At 44.5% G+C, this 20,774-nt stretch overlaps 1 protein-coding gene across 7 annotated transcripts in view; it reads right to left on the bottom strand.

Annotated features, from left to right (window-relative positions):
- Window positions 1-11,121, bottom strand: part of RUNX1 (RUNX family transcription factor 1) — a 615,617-nt gene extending 604,496 nt beyond the window's left edge. For 5 of the 7 annotated variants that reach the window (XM_086935374.1, XM_086935376.1, XM_086935375.1 and 2 more), the window contains exons 1-2: window positions 11,019-11,115; window positions 10,704-10,830 (exon numbers count right to left, since the gene is read on the bottom strand). In XM_086935374.1, the coding sequence (XP_086791500.1) occupies window positions 10,704-10,764 (61 nt within the window). In that variant the 5' untranslated portion in view covers window positions 10,765-10,830; window positions 11,019-11,115. Of the gene's footprint in view, window positions 1-10,703; window positions 10,876-11,018 lie in introns of those variants that run through there. The other 2 variants (XM_086935378.1, XM_086935373.1) reach the window with 2 other exon arrangements.
- Between the last annotated feature and the right edge of the window lie 9,653 nt (window positions 11,122-20,774).

Genomic DNA, 20,774 nt, shown 5'->3' with positions numbered 1-20,774 from the left:
GAAATTCCTGCTGATGCAAGTTGGTTAATGTTTATTGCAGAAGATGTTCTAGACTAAAGATATAAAGTCCTGCCCCTAGAATGGATGTCGGCACTACCTTTTGCAAATAAATGAGGCTATAGTTAGCCAATGATGCGAAAAGGAGGGTCTGATAGAATTCACTTTTCGATGCCCTAATTACCCTATGATGATGTGCGAGTTAGCATCATATGACTAACTAATGTAGTTCGTATATGCACTTATGCTGAATTTCTATTCTCATTCATTGCCTATATTCAAATGTATGTGTGATCATATTAGTTTCTTAGCTTAGCCTGTGTGCCACCATTTTGCGTGAACCCTCAGTGCCTGCGGGCCCTGCTCGCTCATATGCCCCTCCCGCAGGAATACAGAAATGTACTAAGACAGCAGTTTTCGTTTCTCAGCTTACTGTGGCCGAAACTAACAAGTCTCTTTATCAGTAATGTTCTCATGCCCAGAGACGCCGAAGCCTAGCTCCATGGCCTTGAGTAGAGATAATAATGTATCCCTTGCAGGTGCAGATGCCTGCTGTATGAGAGCATTGTACACTGGTCTGAGGCTCGGTGATTTTCCACAAGGGGCGTACCCCTCGTTACTGTATTGCATTATAATGTATTGCTGTGATGCAGAGAGTCAGTCCTCTCGTTCGCACTCCTAGGAGTGAGGTCGGACAGGGCCCTCTCATATGAGTGTTGTTTGGCCTAATAAAGACTTTTGTTTATTCTTCTCCACTGTCCGGCTGACTTCCTATATGGTAATTATAGGTGAGTGCGGTAAGTCACTCGGGTGGATTTGAGCCACGCTTATCACAACATTGCACTGTTACCTATTCAGGATAGCTTTACGACAAGGCAATGCAGGGCAGACACGCTGACCACCACCAACACGGGGTCACCAGACTCCTATCCATTGTGGCCCCACAGACAGGTTGAAGAGGTAGGAAAATATATCAATGAAAACTACTCGATTCTGTCCTTTATTCATTGTATACGAGAAATCAATTCATCCAGAAGAAAGAAGATTAGTGGAAAATACCAACCAATGGAGGGGCCAGGTGTGTGTGACTTTCTATCAGCCTCATTCTTTTCAAATGTATTAATTCAACCACATTTTTAACTCTACACTTATTTTTTGTCGTTTTTGTACAAGTTGACATTTGTCAGTATTCTACTTCCTATGCCCCTCATTACGAGCTGGCCACTTAAATCAATTGGGACCGGTAATGGGCGTTGCCTGCCACATAGGAAATCGGACATCCGTGGAAATACAACAGATCTGTTAACTTCCAAATTGTGAATTTGGCTGCAGAAATCTCTTACGGTGAAATTCTGGGCAAAAAGGACGAATTACCAGGGGAAATAAGATCCAGAATTGCAGTTTCCGTGGAAATTTCTAATTTATTTGTGGACCCTAATGGTCCAACTCACATTGGACCAGATTTTCCCTGTCTCGGGTTACCAGTACTCCAGAGTTACCGGTACCACAGGGTTTAGGGAATACACTCCTATTTCACGAGCCTCTTGTAATGAGGGCCTATCATGTTTTCGTAACATGACAAAATGCAAACCCTTTGGCAAAGAGATTCCGAAATGTAAGTTAGGCCTTCCGGATTTTGTTCTATACCATGCCACCATGAGAGTTGGTACTACTTTAAATCAGACTAATTCTTTTATAAATAATGTATATAAAAACGCTCTTAAGTACCATCCACACAGCATCCCTGTGTCTCCGTGCACTGATCATTTCAAAGTACCAATCCTCAACATTCCAACAGAACTTATACGCAGTCCTCCATGCAAGAGGTACCCTTCCATAGCTCACACTGCAGTACACGTTCAAGCAAAGCCCAATGCTACCTATGTGGAAACTCCAGTGCTTTGCATTTTACGCTCCTGGGTTATGTCCCACAGCCCTCCCAAAATAAGCACCCACAGCATCTATTCAGAGGTCGCTGGGACATTCCCGTGTAAATGCACTCTTATGTCACCCTCTCATACAGCTTCCGCTGGGACTTGTTTACAGGCATCACTCAGTGCTTATTCTTCCAAGGTGCACATTCACAGATTCTCCCACGATCCTAATCCATATACTTTTTATTTACCTCGTCTCCAAGGTTATATTTCTTAGTTGTTCTGCTTGGCTGCAGAATTAACACCCAAAACAGTAACAAGAAAGCAGTTGAAGGCTGTCAGAACGCACTCTACGAATCTATACATGCCTCGGAGCTATTTGTGTGACAGTTTTTTCACACTGACAGGGTTGATCAATTTATCAGAAGATAATACCACGTTGCCGCATCAGCTGTTAAGGCTCGAGGCTACGGCGATATCAAAAAGGGTTTGTAATTATTCAATCAATGCAGCTACTCACCCGTGAGGGTCTCAAGGCGCTGGATATCAAGAACTATTGTGCTGTGAGTTTGAGAGTTAGGGTTTATAGGTAATGACTACTGCTGTCCTGACCTCTATGTATTTGATAATTAGATGTGCTACAAGTAGCAGCAAGAAGTGGAAATGTGTGCTTCCCTACTGTCCCTGCCTATGTACTTGCACACTCCCCCGTGCTGGGGATGAGCCATAGAGAGCTGGCAGGATGCTTCCAGTGTCAAGGCAGGCCTTGACCCCTCTGCTGGACCTGACCTCAATGCCTCTGTAAAGTGTAACCATGACCATTAGAAACAGGACTGAAACCAATAAGTAGCAGTTACCAGATGCGGATGAGTTCGTAACATCTGGCATAGTTCTGATTTTGTCTGCCTACTGGTCAACTTATTGCAGAATGAAACTCACTGCCTGTTACGACTTTCTTATGCCGTGGCGGGAGTTCAAAGAGTTTCCCACCTCAGGCCTTCCGGTCCTGGGAGAAGTTGGCACCTGGTGAAGATTAGAGGTGGATTTCTTTCCGAAGACTCAAGAGAGAGGAAAACGTCAAAGACAAGCCATGGTAAAGTGAGAGGGCTCCTGGAAAAGAGAACTGAGGTAAGGATGGACAATACCACACTTCTCTGTGCAGGATGGCTCATTTGCAACATAGACCTTGAGAAGATAGCTTGGAACGGAGAGGAAAGCCGAAAAAGAATCCCAGGACATTCACATCGAAGTCTTATCCTTTTATTCCAAATTGTGGTCGCTGCTTTTCAACTTTACGAATATGACATGACAAGCATATAACATATGCATAACTAACTGACTATAGAAAATTAGTTCAACACACTTGTTCACGCAGGGTTGATCCCTATCCTAGATTTCATTTTAGACCCTCAGGTCTTGTGTGCACTGATTTTTCCTTCCCCAGCCTAATGAGCCTCCAGGGCAAGCCAATTTTGTACTAAGTTCTCTACTATTGCAAAATAACCCAATACTTGTTCTATATACAAACGTTGCCACTGTTGTAAATATCTCTAAAGACTATAAAAAAATGTTAGTGTGAAAACTGGTTACTAAAAATACCTGGTGCGTTAAAGTGGCGGGATTCGGCGCCACTCTGGTTGCAAGAATGCCCTTGATAGCCCAAAACATCAGTCAATGTATACATTTCTCAGCGACCTCCGTGGGTGGAAGTGAGTAGATCGAGAGACAGAGTGAACAAAGATGGTCTCATAACTCAAACGATAGTATGGAAAGCCGCGGAATGTTTGTTTTGAGAGACCATCACACAGGGAGTAACATTTAGCCTTCCGGTGGCTGCAGTTTCCCCTAAAGAGCTATAAAATGGCGGGGCTGACCACGTTTCAATGCGCCACTTGTCTGACATATTGGAAACTCGGATTTGAAATCTCAAATTCTTTTGCATTCATATGGCAAAGTGCAGTATGGAACGCAGTACCAGCAGCCCTTGCAATAAACATTGACCTTTTATGGTGATGTCTGCTTCCAGTTGCATACAGAGGGTTTTGTTAATCAATTGGGATACACACTGAAAATCTAATGAAATCTTTTTTTCATTTAGAAAGCAAGGTTTTCTATGTTTTTACATATCCAATCACTTAGCCGGCTAGAAGCAGTGTTTACATTGCTTGCATTAAAGCACAAAAAACATTCCTTATTGATTATGGCCCTGGCCACGGTCCAAATGTTTATATAGCACAAAAACCTGAAAAGGTATCTAGGCACTACACATTACTGAAATGTCAGCGCTCTAGCTCTTGGAAACCTCATCAATAGTCATCTTTCTTCTATTGGCAACACTGTCACTTACACACGTGACAGACACATCTACAACTAAGTACATATAGTGGACATGAAGCAGGACCGACTTTGATGGAAAGCAAGGAGTTACAGAATATGCACAATCAGTGCCCACATACTCAGCAATATGAGGTCCTGTGTGACTGAAGGAGGCGTATAGCTTGATGCAAGCCCCTCGTGGTGCCTTACATAATTAATGCAAAAAGAACAATTGATGGACAGAATGCAGAATAATACATTCACCTCAGCGATCTGGGCCTAAATCCATCGTTTTTTGCTCAACAAGCCATTCCAGTTTGGATCCAGCCATATACAAATCAGTCTTGACCCTGCGACCAATGGGAACAGTCCAGCCCGAACTGCCAGGCCAGGTCCTCCCTGGACTGAAAACAAGAATCCTAGGACCGCTTTCAGGCTTTTAGCCCTCCTCAGCCAGACGTGGTTCCCGGGATCACTGTGCCGCTGGAATCAAGCTATCCTGGCTGAAGAGTGGTGAAACCCCGAAATCGATCTTAGGATGCTTGTTTTCAGTCCAGGGAGGACCTGGCTTCGCAGTTCGGGCTGGACTGTTCCCATGAGGCACAGGGTCAGACTGATATGAATATGGCCATGTCTGAACTGGGGTGGTGGAGTGAGCTAAAGAATGAGGATGGATTAAACCCAGATCAGTTGACTGGGGGTGAGTGTTTGATTTGCTCAAACGCTCTGTCCATCATCCCCTTTGGTATCGGACTGTTCCCATGAGGCACAGGGTCAAGACTGATTTTCATATGGCCAGGTCTAAACTGGGGTGGCATGGTGAGCAAAAGAATGATGGATTTAACCCAGATCTCCTGACTGGGGGTGAATGTTTTGATTTGTTCTACATTCCGTCCATCAATTGTATGTCTTTTACATAATTAATGTCACATCCCGCCACTTCCAATCTAGTTAAAGGCATTGATCCCAATACAGCATTGGTAAATAATAGTTTCATTTAACAAATAGATCATTATTTAAAACTGATATTTATTTGTGATTTTCTAACAAAAGTCATATATTTGAATCAGCACAAATCATTTAAAAGAATGCAATATTTGGAAAGGTTGTTTTTAGATAAACTTTCTTGTACACACATAAATGTAAATTGGATATATTTAAACCTCTCACACATCCATATAATGCCTCTTTAATGATTTACAACAACGCATGTTCACTAGATAAACGTACAAGTAAACGCAAAAATATCAGTTTGATGTACCACCCTATAGAACGCGTGTATTACACTCCATGCAGTTAACCGTGTCCATTTCTGAATAAAAGTTGAACTGTACAAAATAGTGGCTAGCTTTTGAAAATTCAAAGTGGTCGATCCATTGTGATGCTCTGGGGTGAACAGAACTGGATTATTTGTATTGCACTGGCACCAGTGAAAAATTGCTCCATCACCACTGCAAGTTATGACAGCACTGTTGTGCCAACTCATACCTGGTGCCACAATCCACTGTGAAGTGGACCAACGCAGTGTCTGCTCATCCGATTGACACAAATGATGTTGTCTAATACAGCCTCTGAATAAAAGTGGGAAGTGTTTTGATCCTTGTGGAAGGATGCAAGACTGGTGCAAATTTGTTACTGATTTGTTTTCTTCTCAAATGCATACATATTTGTGTAAATTGTGCTAATCTGCACTCAATTGTAATGTTATTGCATCTATATATCGCTTACCACCCCTGACGAGGAGTTGACGTGTAACACATTTTCATTTGATTCAAAGTTGTATTGATGTGTTTTTGCATGTAACCTGTGATTTCATGTAGCTAATTCAGTGAATAAAAGTGTACTAAAAGAAAATGAGCCCTTATAAGACCTGGGGTAGAATTCACACACACGCATATTTCATATATTTTTGGTAGGTAATGCAAGTCGCCTTAGTATTCCATTTGGCCTATATTTTCATGTTAAATGATACATTCAACACTTTATAATTTCGTTGCATAAATAAAATGCATGCACAACATGATGAAATGTGACAACAATTGTTCTTTCAACCAATCAACGAAACTTATTTTCAGACAAATAGGGTAAACCACTTTCCTGATTTGACCAATTTACTATTCCTTTGGTCTGAAATCCACCAAACAATTTAGACTAATATTTGTAATACCCTCACAAAAATGGCACCTAAGATCATCATAGAAACCCAGACAGTCATCTGATGCATAAAATGACCACAGAGAAAGATGTCCATCATGGACCGCCGGTGATATGAAGAAAATGCACTCTCCATTTCAAAAAGTGAAATGCAAATGTTGGTGTTTTGAAACACATACAATCAATTAATAGTAGTGGAATGACCTTGAACTGGGCATACTGGCACTGGCAATGTCACAGAAACAAATAATAACTACATGATCAGTAAAAGGATATAAACATGCAATAGTTTTTTGTTGTGATTCAAATATAACATTATCCAGAGAAATAACAGTAGAGACACCTTACAAGGGAGCCAACATGGGGGTCCATGTTTGTAAAAACAAAGCAGCCAATCTGATGCTGGCCGATCAACAGAGGGATCAGTCAGAGGGTTCATTCAGCAAGATAAATGGGGCATAGAGGGAAGAAGATGGTGGGTCACATTGGGGAAAACAGCAACTCATGAAACAATCAAGATTCTTAACACCTTAGCAGCGTCGAACGTTCAGCTCCCAGTGCTGAACGTTCGAATAACGGGTGCGGCCCGTCGGCCAACGGTCGTGCGCAGCACTGGCAAGGTAGTGCTTGTGACGACCGTTGGCCGACGGCAGCACTTAAAGGGTTAATGCCGCTGAGAGCTAATATAGCAAACACAACAGGATGATGGAAGGAGTGCTGAAACTTTCCAACCTCTCACCCCCAGTCAAGAGATCTGGGTTTAACTCATGGCTATTTTACTCACTATTCCACCTCAGTTTGGAACCATCCATATGCAAATCAGTCTTGAGCCTGCTCCTCATGGGGACAGTCCAGCCCGAACTGCCAAGCTGGGTCCTCCCTGGACCGAAAACAAGCATCCTGGGACAGGTTTCGACAACTATATACCAGACTAGAAAATGGAACTCATTTATATGTGTATAGTATGGGTTTTTGTTTGACCAACAAGGTAAACCTAATTTAGAAGAGAGTCCGATGAGATGCCAGTATTGTAACACCACGTCCAACGCCCGCACTGAACGAAGACTTCCTAAGTATCAACCCTATTGCTCCTGTCACTGCTGAGCCACCCATCAACTTTCAGAGGTCGCCACACTACGAACATTGAAATTACTTGATGAAATCACCCCCTCAACCGGTGACCTCAATAAAAGAAAGCCTCATTCTTGGTCTCGCCTTCATCTGACTTTCCTCTGATCTACAGCACAAACATGGCCGCACCATGAGAACTTTCTTTCGGCTCAGTTTCCTCACCTTGTGAGAGGCCGTGTGGTGTGAGCAGATAGAAACAGGCCGCATCCTTTGCGGTGGACCACAGTTCATTACCACGTCAGGCTCCCTGACACCGTTCCCACCGCCCTGAACAATAGCTGACTCCTTTCTGTCTCTCTTTTTCACTCAAAAATTCACATGCGATTTATCGGTCTAAAAAAGAGTTATGGATTTCCTTCTGTTTAGGCCGATAACATTAAACCAGTGGAAAGAAATGAGTTGTAACTTTTCCCCACCAACTCATAGTTTTCGGCTGTTTAAAAACCGCGTGCAATAATTTTCAGCACAGGGAGTCACGGTTTCTAGGGGTGGACCGCTGTAAACAATTTTGAAAAATTTGGGTAAGAGCAAGCAATGGAAGATAATTCTTTTTTCCTGAACCCAGCCCGAGTGTTATTTTTGTTAAGTGTTTTCCACCATTGAAATGCAGAATTTAGCTGAAACGAAAAGGGAGCTTCACAAGTATCGTTTAAAAAAAGTGCATTTCACAGTGCTTGTGACCTTGTTTCTAGGTAAAGGGCACAAGTGCAACTGTTCGGCAGCCCAGTGGTCATACTTTTTGTCCACATATCTACCCTTTCTGGTATTGTATTTTGATGGTTTCGTGGAAGCCACGCGAGTAGTTTTGTAGTTGCGTGTGAGCTAACACGTGAGTAAAGGCCTGCAGTTTTGCACCAAGGCGTGCTCCTGTCTGTTCCAGGCAGTGTTGACAACATCAGCCGAATTATATGTCACTATTTAGCACCTTAGCATATGAAAACATATCCGCACTGGGCCTCCCTGAGTACACAAAGGGCAAACAGCTTTGGTAGACGCGGCCAAATCCAGGAAGACCCGTGTTGTTCTATTTTAATTATTGCTTCCTGCTAACTGCTGAGAGAGTCAGAGGGCTTCTGCAGGCTGCTGGTGCCGCCGCCTTGTTTGAACTGTCTGCTAGCTGCTCTGGGGTAGGGGGCTGCTGGTTGCCGCCGCCTCTTTTAAACTGCCTGCTTGTTGGTAAGGGGTAGAGAGCCTGATCTGATGCTGCTTGTTACCCCGCCTATTCGAACCGTCTGCTAGTTGCTCCGAGGGAGAACCAGAGAGCAGACTCTGGCTGCTGGTTACCGCCCCTGTTTGAACTGTGTGCTAGCTGCTCAGGGGAGAGTCAGAGAGCTGCTTAGGGGGGAAGAGTCAGAGAGCTGCTCAGGGGCAGAGAGCTGCTGCTGGTTCCGCTGTCTCTTTTGAACTGTCTACTTGCTGCCCAGGGGAAAGTCAAAGTGCTGCTCAGGGGGCAGTCAGAGAGCTGCTGCTGGTTCCCGCCGCCTCGTTTGAACTGCCTGCACGAGCCATTCACAGAAGGCCTCGTGACTAAACTCAGCAAAACATCTCCCCTGTTACTAGTAAATACTTTATGACATAGGTTTCAAATGCCTCCACGGACTTCCCCCAGCTCGGTTTCTTTTTCTTTTGTCGTTAAAACCCACGTCCCTTCTTCAGAAGCCAGGGGGCTGGAGTCGGTTGTGTGACGCACGCGGCTGACACAGTTTCGTTTTTTACGTTCCGTTACTTGATTACTAATATGAACGTCCAATGAGTCATCGCGTTACTGCCCCCGTGGCCCTGGCAGGTGGCGCAGAAACGAGCGGTTCCGGCCCGAGCTTCCCCTGCGGGAGCAGCGCGAGGCGGTGCAAGCTCGCGACTGGATGCACGAGGACTCCGAACACCGCGCGCATCTGGAGCATGGCGGGGCTGCAGGGAGGGATTTCAGCAGCGGTGCAGCGGAATGCAGATACGCATCATGCACATGCACAGCAGTTTGTATTACTAATGTATTCCTCTGCACATGTAGGCACCCGAAAATACCAATGCCCAGCTTGGAGCGATGTTACCCGAGCACGGAAAACTACACTGTCCCAGCTTCGAATTGCTAAACGCGTCCATTCATTTAACCGAAATACCACAGCGGGTTGGGAAGGGAGCATTAAACGCTTCAATAGCACACCGACAGGTATGTGACAGAGAGAGAGAGAAAAGAGAGAGAGAGAGAGGTGGAAGAGAGAGAGAGTGGAGAAGAGAGATAGAAAGAGGGGGAGAGAGAGATAAAGAGAGAGGGGGAGGGGAGAGAGAGAGGGGAAGACGGAAGAGAAGAGGGAGAAAGGTATAATTTATTTCCATGCCTCTATTTCGGAAAATTACCACTTCTGCATGTCAATATACAATTTGAGTTTTATAAAAAAAAAAAATGTTGAGTAGGTTTCTGCCTATTCATAAACAACAACTCTAAAAGAAGGTGTATCTACTTCAACTCTTTTCAAACTTTCTCTTGTCTGATGGTTTAACTGGTTAAATGTTAAGTTTTTTCTGCGTCCTGTGCTTGTGCACTTGGGTATAACTTTATACATGTCAAAACAACTAACATTTGAGGTGGGAACATCAGAGCTACACAGGAAGAAAATACACTAAGGTTTGAAGAATGACTAATAAAAATGCATACAATGTCACATAAATACATGTAGATTATCTTGTGTGCTCTACTGCCCGGTGGGTTCTTGGCCAGTGCCCAGAAACAGTGATAGCTTCATTATGGGCCAGCACTGTATGGCGCTGTCTTTAGTCCATTGAACACTTGGGTCATAGTCTCTCAGACCAAGGTGTTTATGCAGCTATTCTCTTGTCTGTTTTTGTCACAGACAGCGGCTAGCAAAGTCTTTGTCACCCCACTTCTAAACCCAAAGAATTATTAGGTGGTCTACAATAACGTGCACCTTTTCCTCGAAGCACTGTGCCCCATTCCACGCCTTCTGTCTTCTACTACCCCGCCTCCCTCCTTCTGTCAACACACAGATGCCTGGACTGTGGAAACTCTTTGGAAACTTTCTATCACTGTGCATGCCAATGTTTGCCTTTGCAGGGCTGTTGACCCTCCACAAAAAGATGACCATAATAACAACAACCAGGGACCCGTCAACGAAAGCAAACATTTCCAACCTAGTAAGAAGTCTCAGGAGCTCACAGCCCAAGCTCTGTCACAAAAGTGTCTAATACTTGTCTAGTAAGCACACGGTCACTTACCTCGCGAGAAACACTGCTGATACGAAGGAAATGACTCAAAGATGCTGTTTGAGGCCATCATTTCCTCTTCGAAGCGTCCTTGGTCTCCTAAGGCTGGGGGATGGGGGGGCTGTGAGATCCCTTTCACCTTGGGGAGCGGAAAACACACAAAAAAGAAAAAAAACCCTGGCATTATCAGCCCACTCAAACCATGGCTGTTCTCTGTTCCCTTTCCTCTGCAGTGATGACGAGACACAGATAATGCACTTAAAAAAAACACATAAACAATGCAATTGTAAAAAATAGTGGATGGGTTGTGGTTTTGGTGAAGCTTACCGCTCTACGAAACCCTGTGGTTTGCAGTCGAAGTGATTCGCCCTCTCCGCTGACCAATATCGCAGACCCAGTCTTGTGTGACTCCCTCTGCACCCAACTTGTGGTTCTGTGGTTGTTTAAGAGGCCAGAACAAGTGTTTCACACAACCAGAATGACACATTCGACGGTTCCTCTTTCTACCCGCCCGCCTTCATTGGCTCAGGCCAATCACATAGCATGGGTGATGTCAACCATGCCTTGTACTCTCAGAGCAGTGCCCTGCCCCACCTGCCCTCCCCCTGGCTGAGCTAGAAAACAGCAAAAAACCACTAGATTCTGCAAGACTCAGAGAGGGGAGAGATGGAGAGCTCTGACTCACAGCCTGCTATTATGCAAATGATCCTTGCTCATTTGCTACAAGGCTGCGAATGTTATTGTTTGTGGGTTTGGAACTACTGTTTGTTTTGATAAAGATTTCAGCTGCTGCTTGTGGTGGTAATCCAAGCCCTCGGGATAACCACTCTGCTGCTGAAGAGGACATGCAGCCTCATCAGTTAGAACAGGAGGGAGCTGCCTCAGCAGCCGGAAGAGATGTGCAACTGGGCTGCTCACAAGCAGCTCCTAGAGCTGCTATTACACTGAGCTTGCACTGTTCCACCCAAGCTGTGCACAAAGCCTGTTTGGGTCATGGTTTAGGTTTTGAAGTGAGTGGTGTGCTGAATAAAAAAAAGATACATTTAGGGATATTTCCTTGCACATAATTTTTCAAACTTTATTTTTCGTTCTGAAAAAGTAAAAATATGTGAGATTAATGACACAGTAATTTCCATGAATGCACAAAAAGTTCTTCATTTCTTTTTATACTTTTTAAAGGGTGTGGATGACAGCAAAGATGTGATTAGGTGAGTTCTGAACTTTGCCCTTGTTTCCTTGAATGGAAGTTTTACACACTGAAATTAAGATGTGTAAATTATGTTGTGCCTCTTTTGCACAGCTCTTTCCCTGGATGGCATGCCGATTTATTTTAGAATAAGTTTGTGAAATGGAAGATGGAAGTTGTTTAGGGGGATCTGTTTCCAACTCCCAGTCCTTGCCTGTCTTGCTGAGGTGGGAGTGTATCATTGGGAGTTCATTTATTTCAGCTGCATCTATCAGTGAGAACAGAGGGCTTGGAAGGGGGGCAATGTCATCTCCAGGAGGTGAGTGCTGCCTGTTCTTTAAGGCTGAGGGTGATTCAGACCTTATTGTCACCCTTGAACATTGGCCGTAGTATCTAGTATATAGTGCGAGGTATTGTTTTGGGAGATGTCTCCCTGAAGAGCTAGAGGCAAATTCTTATGTTTGTATGAACACAGTATAGAAGAAGTCTAAGTAGAAAATTGTTTTGTTTAACAAAGAGTTTAAGTGGAATACGTGTACAGGTAGGCTCCATAGTTGGGCAAAGTTGGCAGACTCCACTTCACAAAGGTAGCAAAGTTTGTTCAGGTTTTCAAATTGGCCAAGTTACACTCTTTGAGAAAATATTCCAAATACATTTTTTTACAGAGTTTTTCAAATCAAAACTATTTAGTCTGTAACCCCCCCCCACTTTATTTGCCTTTTACTACCTTGCATCCATTGCAAAACTCCCAAAAAATGCAAAGTTTTATAAAACCAGATATAGGTGGCTAAATACCGGTCGGTAACGCCGAAATTCGATAAATTGCTGCGTTACTGACCGGTATTTAACCATGTGCAATGTAGGTGAGTTCAAACCTACTTGCAAAGTAAGGAATCACTAAATAGCTATTCCTTATTTTGCTCTTGCGTTTAAGGAATCGGAAATACTGATTCCTTAAATGCAATGTACGTAGCACTAAAAATAGTGCAATTCAGCCTTAAGGAATCGCTAATTACCACCAACTTCAAGTTGGTGGTCAGTAGCGATTTCCTTTAAAAAAGCACTTTTTTGCTTTTTTAAATGTGCCATGTGGCATACATCCATGCCCGTAGGGCATGCATGTGCGCCACATGTGCACACATGCACATTTCAGGGGTGAAACAGGGTGTCCTTTGGGCACCCTGGCACCCTTGAAATACCTTCCGCTATTAGCGATTCGGTAATACTGAATCGCTAATAGTGAATCTCTTCCCATTCCTTCCTATGGGGCTCCTAGCCCACAGGAATGAATGGCTTGGTATTCCTTAATACCGAATCTCAATTACTGATTCGTTATTAAGGAATGTTAAGGAATCGCCAATATTTTAGCGATTTCATTATTAAGGAATGTTAAGGATTCGCCAATATTTTAGCGATTCCTACCTACATTCCATTTGGTGAGTCCTTAATAGCGATTCGGTAAAAATCGCTATTAAGGACTCGCTAAATGGAAGTTACCTACATCTGGCCCCTAGTGACAATGCAATTGTTAGACCTGTCATGAACAGCGGCCTGAAACAACTTGTCACCACGTTCACCCACAAAGAATGACACACCCTTGAACCCATCTTCGCAGGAGGTAACAACATTCATTTCAGCCACACCATGCAACCCCCCTGGTCGGACCACCTCTGCGCACACTTCAACATTGACAAAACCACAGCCCCCAAACTGGTAACGCGCCCTCCATGAAGAAACTGGAGTAAACTCACTGAGGAGCAACTCAACCACACCCTCAACAGCAACTCCCCCACCACCTCGACCGATGCCAACCTCGCAGCCAAACAGATCCACAGATGGACCTCCAACTGCGCAGACAGCCTCACACCCCAACGCAACTCCAAAAGACAGCACCCCAGAAAAGACAGCTGGTTCACTGCCGACCTCCAAGAAGCCAGATGCCCCTGCAGACATCTCGAGAAGTACTGGAGGAACAGCAAAATACCAGAAGATCACACCACCTAAAGAACGCTATAACGAAATACCACCAGCTCCTCAGATCCACCAAAAGGACCTTCATCCGAAACAAGATCATCGCCTTCTCCAGCAACTCCAAGGAACTCTTCAGTGTCATCCAGGAATTCACCAAGCCCACCAGCGAAACCACGGACATCACTCCCTCCCAGGACCTACCATCTCCTCCTGGACTGCAGTCACCACCGAGGACAGCACATTGACCATGAAAGGCATCCACTCAGAGGCCCCCACAAACCCCTGCCCACTGCACATCTACCACAGACCCGCCATCGCTCCCGAACTCCGGTGCTCCTTCAATACCACCTTCAAGACTGATACCTTCCCCGATGACTGGAAACGCGCAGAAGTCAGACCCCTGCTCAAGAAGCTGTCAGCAGACCTCCCGGACCTCAAGAACTACCGACCCATCTCCCTCCTCCCTTTCACGCCCAATGTCAACAAGAAAATCGTCAATGCTCAGCTAGCAACATTCATCGAAGAAAAATCCATCCTCGACCGCTCCCAATCAGGATTCCGAAGATATCACGAGACCGCTCTACTTGCCGCCACACATTACATCCGCACCCTCCTCGACCAAGGGCACACCGCGGCCCTGATCCTACTCGACCTCTCTGCAGCATTCAACACCGTCTCCCACCACACACTCACCGCAAGGCTCCATGACGCCGACATACAGGGAACCACCCTCGAATGGATCAGCTTTTTCCTCACCGGAAGAACCCAAAGAATCAAACTGGCACCTTTCCTCTACAAACCCACGGAAATCAACTGCGGAGTGTCCCAAGGATCGTCGCTCAGCCCCATGCTCTTCAACATCTACATGGCCCCCCCTTGCCACGATCGTCAGACACCACGGACTCTGGATAGTATCCTACTCTGACAACACCCAGCTTAACCTCTCCCTCACCAAGGACCCCGTCACCACCAGGCTCAACTTCCAGGAAGGAATGAAGGACGTCGCATCCTGGATGAACTACAGCTGCCTGAAGCTCAACTAAGAGAAGACAGAGGTCCTCGTCCTTGGATCCCCCCTCTGCAATGGCCAACACCTGGTGGCCCACCGCCCTCGGCACCTATCCCACCCCCACGAATCATGCCTGAAACCTCAGCATCGTACTCAACTTCTCCCTCTCCATGACCCGACAGGTCAACACCATCGCCTCCAGCTGCTTCAACACCCTCCGCAACCTCCGAAAGACCTTCAAATGGATCCCCCGAATCAAGGAAGACCGTAACCCATGCACTCATAACCAGCAGACTGGACTACAGAAACGCCCTCTATGCTGAGATCAACAAGTTTCTGCTCCAGAAACTCCAGATCATAGAGAACACCGCAGCCAGACTCGTGCTCGGCATCCCGTGACCCAAACACATCACCCAACACCTGCGTGCCCTCCACCCACTCCATGTAGAGAAGAGAGTCACTTTCAAGATACTCACCAGTGCCTACAAATGGCTCCACAACACCGGACCCCAATACCTCAACGAAAGGATCTCCTTCCACGTACCCAACAGAAACCACCAAACCGCCGACTTCGCCTAAATCCCACGCATCAGCAAAGCTAGGACAGGTGGAAAAGCTTTCTCCTACATCACGGCCAAGGCCTGGACCGAGCACCCGATCAACATCAGATGCACCCCCTTCCTAATCATCTTCACAAAGACACTCAAGACCTGGCTCTTTGACTGAACGGAGCTGCTAATCCCATCCCCCAACCTTCCCCAGCACCTTGAGACCCTCACTGGTGAGTAGCGTGCTTACAATTCCCCAGATTGATTGACTGATGATTGGCATGGGTTTCCCCTGAATTTTTTGCCTTTGCCTTCTGTATTTCTACTATGTGTTGGACTTCGTTTTTGCTTGTCTAGGTGCTTTAGGCCCTTTGCCACTGCTGTTCAGTGCCAAAGTGCAAGTGCTCCCTGTGAATTGGATTTATGGATTAGAGATTCCGTGATTGGTTATTTGATTTACTACTAAGTCCCTAGCACAGAGCACTATGTGCACCCTGGGCCTGTAGGCTGCTAGCGGGCCCGCAGCACTGCTTGTGCACCCACACAAGCAGCCTTTCACAGGTAACTCAGACCTGCCACTGTAGTGTCTGTGCGCAGTTGAGACTGCCATGTCGACTTGGCAAGTGCACCCACTTGCCAGTCCCTAAACTTTCCTTTTCTTTCATGTGAGTCACCCTTAAGGTAGGCCATAAGTTCAATTGTGGGCTGGGTGCAGTGTACGTGAAAGGTAGGACATGTCCTGAATTGTGTGGCATGTCCTGATTTTGAAATACTGCAAATTTCGTTTTCCACTATTGAAAGGCTATCTGTCCCATAGGAAAGAATGGGAGTTTATTTATAATATCTTATAAAAATAACTTCCCATTGGGACAAGTTAGGAAGATAAAGAATGCCTGAACTCAGAATATAAAGATGCATCTTTTAGGGCCCGATTCACAGAATGAACTTAAGACTCAATCCTAAACTTACTACTATTTTGGTATTCACAGAATGCACTTATTACTTTTGGCATTCACAGAATGAACTTACTACTTTTGGTATTCACAAAGGTTAGGATTTTGTCTTACGTTTGTCTTAAGACAAACTTAGACACATTTAAGACAAAATCCTAACTTCTGTGAATGCCAAAGTAGTAAGTGCATTCTGTGAGTACCAAAATAGTAGTAAGTTTAGGACTGAGTCTTAAGTTCATTCTGTGAATCGGGCCCTAAGTGAGGATGATTTTTACATTCTGTGTTTGAAAATACCACTTTTAGAAAGTAGGTACTTTCTTACGTAGCCATCCTGTGTGCCTCTGCTAGGTTGTGTATTGACTGTTTGGTTTTGGAGTGACAGGAACTGGGGATGTGCATTCACTGCAAACAGCCACTGAGGAGAGGCGGGGGGTTGAAGTGTGTCCTGCCTTTCCTGGATGAGTCAGGGCTGGGCTGAATAGACATGAGCAGCGTTTAGAGTAGAGGCAGAAGATTTCCTTTCACCTGAATGGGCCTGGCCTGCCTTACAAAATGCCGTTCCCACCTTTTGCCGGGCAGCTGCACCAGAGAGGAGAGAACTGGTTTTGGCTGGGCAAAGAGCTTCTCTTTCACCAGAGAACAAAGGAATTTGTGCTATAAAAAGTGGGGTCCAGACCCCAGAAATTTAGATTAGTTCTGGAATTCAAGAGGAACCTTTGCCAAGGAAAAGAGCTGGAAAAACTGAGGAGAAGTACTGCCCCTTTGCTTTGTGCTGTCAGGGGTTGGCCTGCAGTGGCTGATTCTGCCAAAGAAGGAGGGACAAGGACTTTGCTGTGTGCTGTGTCCACTGCTTGAGGAAGATCTCCAAGGGCTTGAAGTAGAGCTTACCTCCTGTTTTGAAGTCTCAGAGATACAAAGATTACACCCCAACTCCCCTGAACTCCCTTGCTGAGAGTTCTTACCTGCCTTTTCTTCATTTAGAGCCTGGACCTCGAGCCGGCTGCCTTTTTGAGGTTGGCAGTCCAGCTCGTTTTGTACTTTCAGGTCGGGGGGCATTAAAGGATATACAAACCTGAGCGTGCTGCGGACGTGTCACTGCACACAAAAAGGAGGAAGGCCCTTGGTGGGGCTGAGGGAGGGCTGGACCCTATATAATTATAACACACAAAAGATTGCCCCCCTCTCAAGTTATTTTAAATTGAGGACCAAATAAACTATTGCATTAAATCTGGTCCGGTATATTTATTTATACCTTTTAATCATGTTCTTTCATACAAAAATTATTTCAAATGGCAGAAAGAGAATACACAAAACAAGCAATTACTAACAAACCTATTAGATGGACAATTGACACAAAGCATATCACGAAAATATCAAACAATAAACATCAATATTACATCCAACAATCAATATAAATTGCAGTGCAACCATTTTGCAATATATTAGGTAAATTCAATGATCAAAATTCTTTACATAAAAAAGGGGGTTACTACATTCCAAGAGCAAATAGAAACATGTATCACTATTATCCTGAAACACACTAGTTGTTGCAATTGGCTCTTGCTGGGGTAGCCGACGCGTTTCAAGTTCGGACCATGAGTGTCCAAACCATCATCAGGGCTGTGTATTATTCTGTTAGGATGCAGAAAAACGTAGTTTTAATACAACCAATTTGCCTCTATTGTTAAAACTCAAACGTTTGGATAAGAAACAAATGTACCTGTGTGATACTATGTAGTTTAGCCTTTGACCGCTTCTATCACTGGACACAATTCTTTTCTTCAACTATCAAGCGGGGCAACTTATTCCACAAGAAACAGTCTGTGAAACAAACAACATATTGTCTATATTTACTAAACACAATATTTGGGGTTTGAAAATCACCTAATACTGTTTTTTTGGGGGGGTTTTCATACCTTAGTCTGCGCTATATAGCGGTGCACCGGGGGGCGGAGGGATGTCGTTTTCTTGTTCTTGTGATCCTAATTAAATGACACATAACCTGCTTTTAGATAACCCTTGTATGTAAGTAAGAATATACAGGTACGTGTGATTACCAAACCCATCCCGTACCTTTAATTCACGTGATGGTACCATTCAAGGTACTTCGTTTTTTCTTTTTTTCTTTTTTTCTTTAAATCCTGCCACGTCTACCTGTTTGTATAATACACTTGTAAGTACCCAATGATTACAAAAATTCTCAGATTCTTATGCCACAAACCGCCTAGCTGTTATAACAGGTTTTCATACCTGTACTTTTGGTAGAACGAGGCGTCGCCTCTCGCCTCCCGTCTACCGCCCCATCCGGGGCTATAGATGTATCGGCCTCGCCTTCTTTTTAATATTCAGCGGGTTCCGATTAGGGCAACAAATCTCCCGTTCTGTGAGGGGAAAAGCGCATTGTTAAACGCTTCACGTAAAGCGGGGTTTTTTTAATTTAAAAGGAGGCTCCGCGCTGCCGCGTCTGTGTCATTACCTGCCTATGCAGTCCCCTCGTCTTGTATTCTGCTTCTCAATCGCTCCTTGCTCGATTACGAAGCCGGCGGCCATGTTGTCAAACTATAAAGAGGCTTGTTAGTGAAATTAGTGCATTATGGGGATTGTAGTGTATTAAAAATTGAAACGCATGAATCATAGCTGCGTAAGTGGCAAATGGGGATTATTTGAAAGCCCATAGTATTTAAAAGGTGGGAATCGCAGGGTTTTGTCATCAGGATTCGAACAATGCGGATTTAAAATTAATACACAACATCACAAATCAAGAAATATTACTGCAGGTTTGCAGATAAAGTGTTTTAATCTTAGCGAGTGCAACCGAGCAGTGTGACGCAAAGTCTCAGATTCTTGACAATTCAGACATATTATTCAATCCAGTCATTGTACAGTTAAATTTCAAGATAAGGTATGCTTCCTTTTCTAGTAGCATCCTATCAATGTCCGCGGGGCGTTGTACGTTACTCATTGTATGGAGGACAGACCACCTGAAGTCAGTTTCACTGTGTGACATCTCAACAAAATGTTCAACCATAGGGGCTGTGAGTATTTTCTTCTTAATTCTTGACCTATGTTGTCCTATTCGGAGGTTGACCTGCTGATTTGTTTTGCCTATATAAATTCTTGGATAAGGGCAAATGATCCCATAAATCACGTTTTTAGTTTTACAGTTTGAGAAACCAAGGTGCTGCTCAGGGACTCAGCTCAGCTCCAACAGCCTTTCCAGGAGCTTCTAATTAGTTGCAGCTGCCTGTGTAGCCACTTCCTGGTAGGGGGGGGGGGGGGGTAGCACCTGATTGGCTGCCTCCTTGTGTTTCACTTTTGTTTGCTTTCCGATTCGGAAATTACCAAAAGGCCCATAGGAATGAATGGGGAATACCGATTCGGTATATACCGATTCAGTAAATACCGATTCGGTAATTTACGAATGTCCGATTCCGAAATTTACCGATTCGGTATTTTTTACCGAATTTTTATCTACATACCATTTACCGATTCTAAAATACCGATCCGGTAAAATTCGGTATTTTAGAATCGGTAAAATCGGATTACCTACATCTGGCCCTGCATCAACGGACGTATGTAGATATTAAAAAGATGAGGGGATAAGGAGGAGCTTTGGGGCACTCCACAGTTTAGCTGAACTTTGGATGAACGAAAAGGAAAAAGGAAATCTGAATAAGAATGATCTTTAAGAAAGGATTTCATCCAATCGAGGGCCGACCCCTTCAGGCCTGCAGCCCTGACAAAGTCGATCAGAATAGAATGTCTAAGCATGAAAGAATGTCCGAGCTGCTGAAAGATCTACCTGCTCCATAACTCCATCGGCTGCCTTCCTCAAGTCGTCCATAACAGCACGAATGACTGTCTCTATTGAGTGAGCTGGTCAAAAGCCAGCCTGATGATGGTCAAGGAAATCAGACTCCTCCAGAAAGGCACAGAGATGCCGGGGGCGACATGAGTCTCCAATAGTTGTGCCAAAAAGGGAAGTAATAAAATTGACAGATAGTTTTTTAAGATAGTGGGATCCTCAACAGCTTTGTTTTCTAGGGTGGAGCACAGCGGCCTCCTTGAAAGAATGAGGGACTTTCCCCTGGTTAAGGGATTGGTTGAGAAGATCGGTGGCTACCTTAGGAAAATGGCCGTCAGGTCAAATAGCTGATCTTTACCGATGTCTGGGAAATCAAAAAGAACTGCAGAGTTTGTGTCTTTGAGCTGGGTTGCAGTGTTTACTAAGCAAGAAGGAATGCTATATTTTATTGACTTTATTTTGTTTATGAAGAAGAGGTTCAAGGCAATGTATAGCTCCTGTGTAGGAACCGATGATATGGTCACTCTATTTGGATTAGATAGTACTCTAACTATAGCAAAAATAGCCTTGGTTTTGTTTTCAGAGTTTAAGATTTTGTTTGGGAAAAGCTT

This window comes from Lissotriton vulgaris, chromosome 8 (genome assembly GCF_964263255.1).
Source record: "Lissotriton vulgaris chromosome 8, aLisVul1.2, whole genome shotgun sequence".
Lineage (NCBI taxonomy): Eukaryota > Metazoa > Chordata > Amphibia > Caudata > Salamandridae > Lissotriton > Lissotriton vulgaris.
This window is presented reverse-complemented; position numbering and strand designations above follow the sequence as displayed.